This window comes from Buceros rhinoceros, unplaced genomic scaffold (genome assembly GCF_000710305.1).
Source record: "Buceros rhinoceros silvestris isolate BGI_N320 unplaced genomic scaffold, ASM71030v1 scaffold5112, whole genome shotgun sequence".
NCBI lineage: Eukaryota > Metazoa > Chordata > Aves > Bucerotiformes > Bucerotidae > Buceros > Buceros rhinoceros.
Window position 1 is genome coordinate 11,010 of NW_010399353.1, and position 985 is coordinate 11,994.

Genomic DNA, 985 nt, shown 5'->3' on the forward strand with positions numbered 1-985 from the left:
CAGAGTGACCGTTTAAGGACGATGCCAGCCAGCTTCTTGCCTCCTTCAGCTGTGAACAAAAAAGGTGTGTGTTACGAACTACAAGGACGGAAAAGGGCGCTGCAGAATTCTTTGTTGTCGTAGATGTGTATTTGTTGTTCAGTACAACTGTCTCATAATTCTTCCCTGGGAGATCATGTTTTTGCCCATGTTGTACCTTGGGCATGTTTGGTTGGAATGTATTTTTACCTTGATCATTTTAAAGCCTTTTTAAACCTGTTCATTTAAAGACACCCTTTTCTTTTTTCTTTTTTTTTTTTCAATTTCTAGTCGTCATCTTATTTTCTGGTAGGAAAGAATTCTTAGTAAGTTTGATTTTTTAAAAACCAGGGAGTTGAATTCAAAGGTAACATAATGGTTATGCAGTATCCCACTAATTTTTCTCTTCCACCTAGGTGTTCTTCTTTTAGGAGATGCTTATAATATGAGACACCCTCTAACTGGAGGAGGCATGAGTGTGATTTTAAATGATATTAAAATATGGAGAAGTTTGCTGCAGGATATTCCAGACCTTTACGAAGATTCTGATATTCTTAAGGTGAGATTTACACCCAACATTCTGATGAGTAGACTAAGATTTCTTATTTATTTGTTTACTGCTGGGTTTACTGTATTTGTTTGCTTACCGGGTTAGGCATATTGTCTAGAATAATTATAGACTGCTGGTAAATCATTCCAAAAGTGTATTTGAAAATGGAGGTGCGCTCAGAGGGGCCAGCACAGGACTTCCTGACCAAATGCAGATGCTAGATCTCCGCTGGCCACCTCAGACTGTGGGTGATTTGCTGCTTACTCTCTGCCAATGGAGAGAAGTAGGTGAGCGTTACCCTTCACGTCCTGACCTTCCCCAGCCAGGGCTACAGGATGAGAGGCAGCAAGGCAGTGCAGCTGGAGCTGCCTTCCCCCGCCCTGGGTTCAGCGTGAGAGGAGCCCAGATAAATGGTTC

At 41.7% G+C, this 985-nt stretch overlaps 1 protein-coding gene across 1 annotated transcript in view; it reads left to right on the top strand.

The window, feature by feature from the left end:
* Positions 1-985, top strand: part of SQLE (squalene epoxidase) — a 13,685-nt gene that overhangs the window by 10,820 nt on the left and 1,880 nt on the right. Inside the window, 2 exon segments of the mRNA XM_010131417.1 lie at positions 18-64; positions 435-577. Of these exon segments, the coding sequence (XP_010129719.1) occupies positions 18-64; positions 435-577 (190 nt within the window).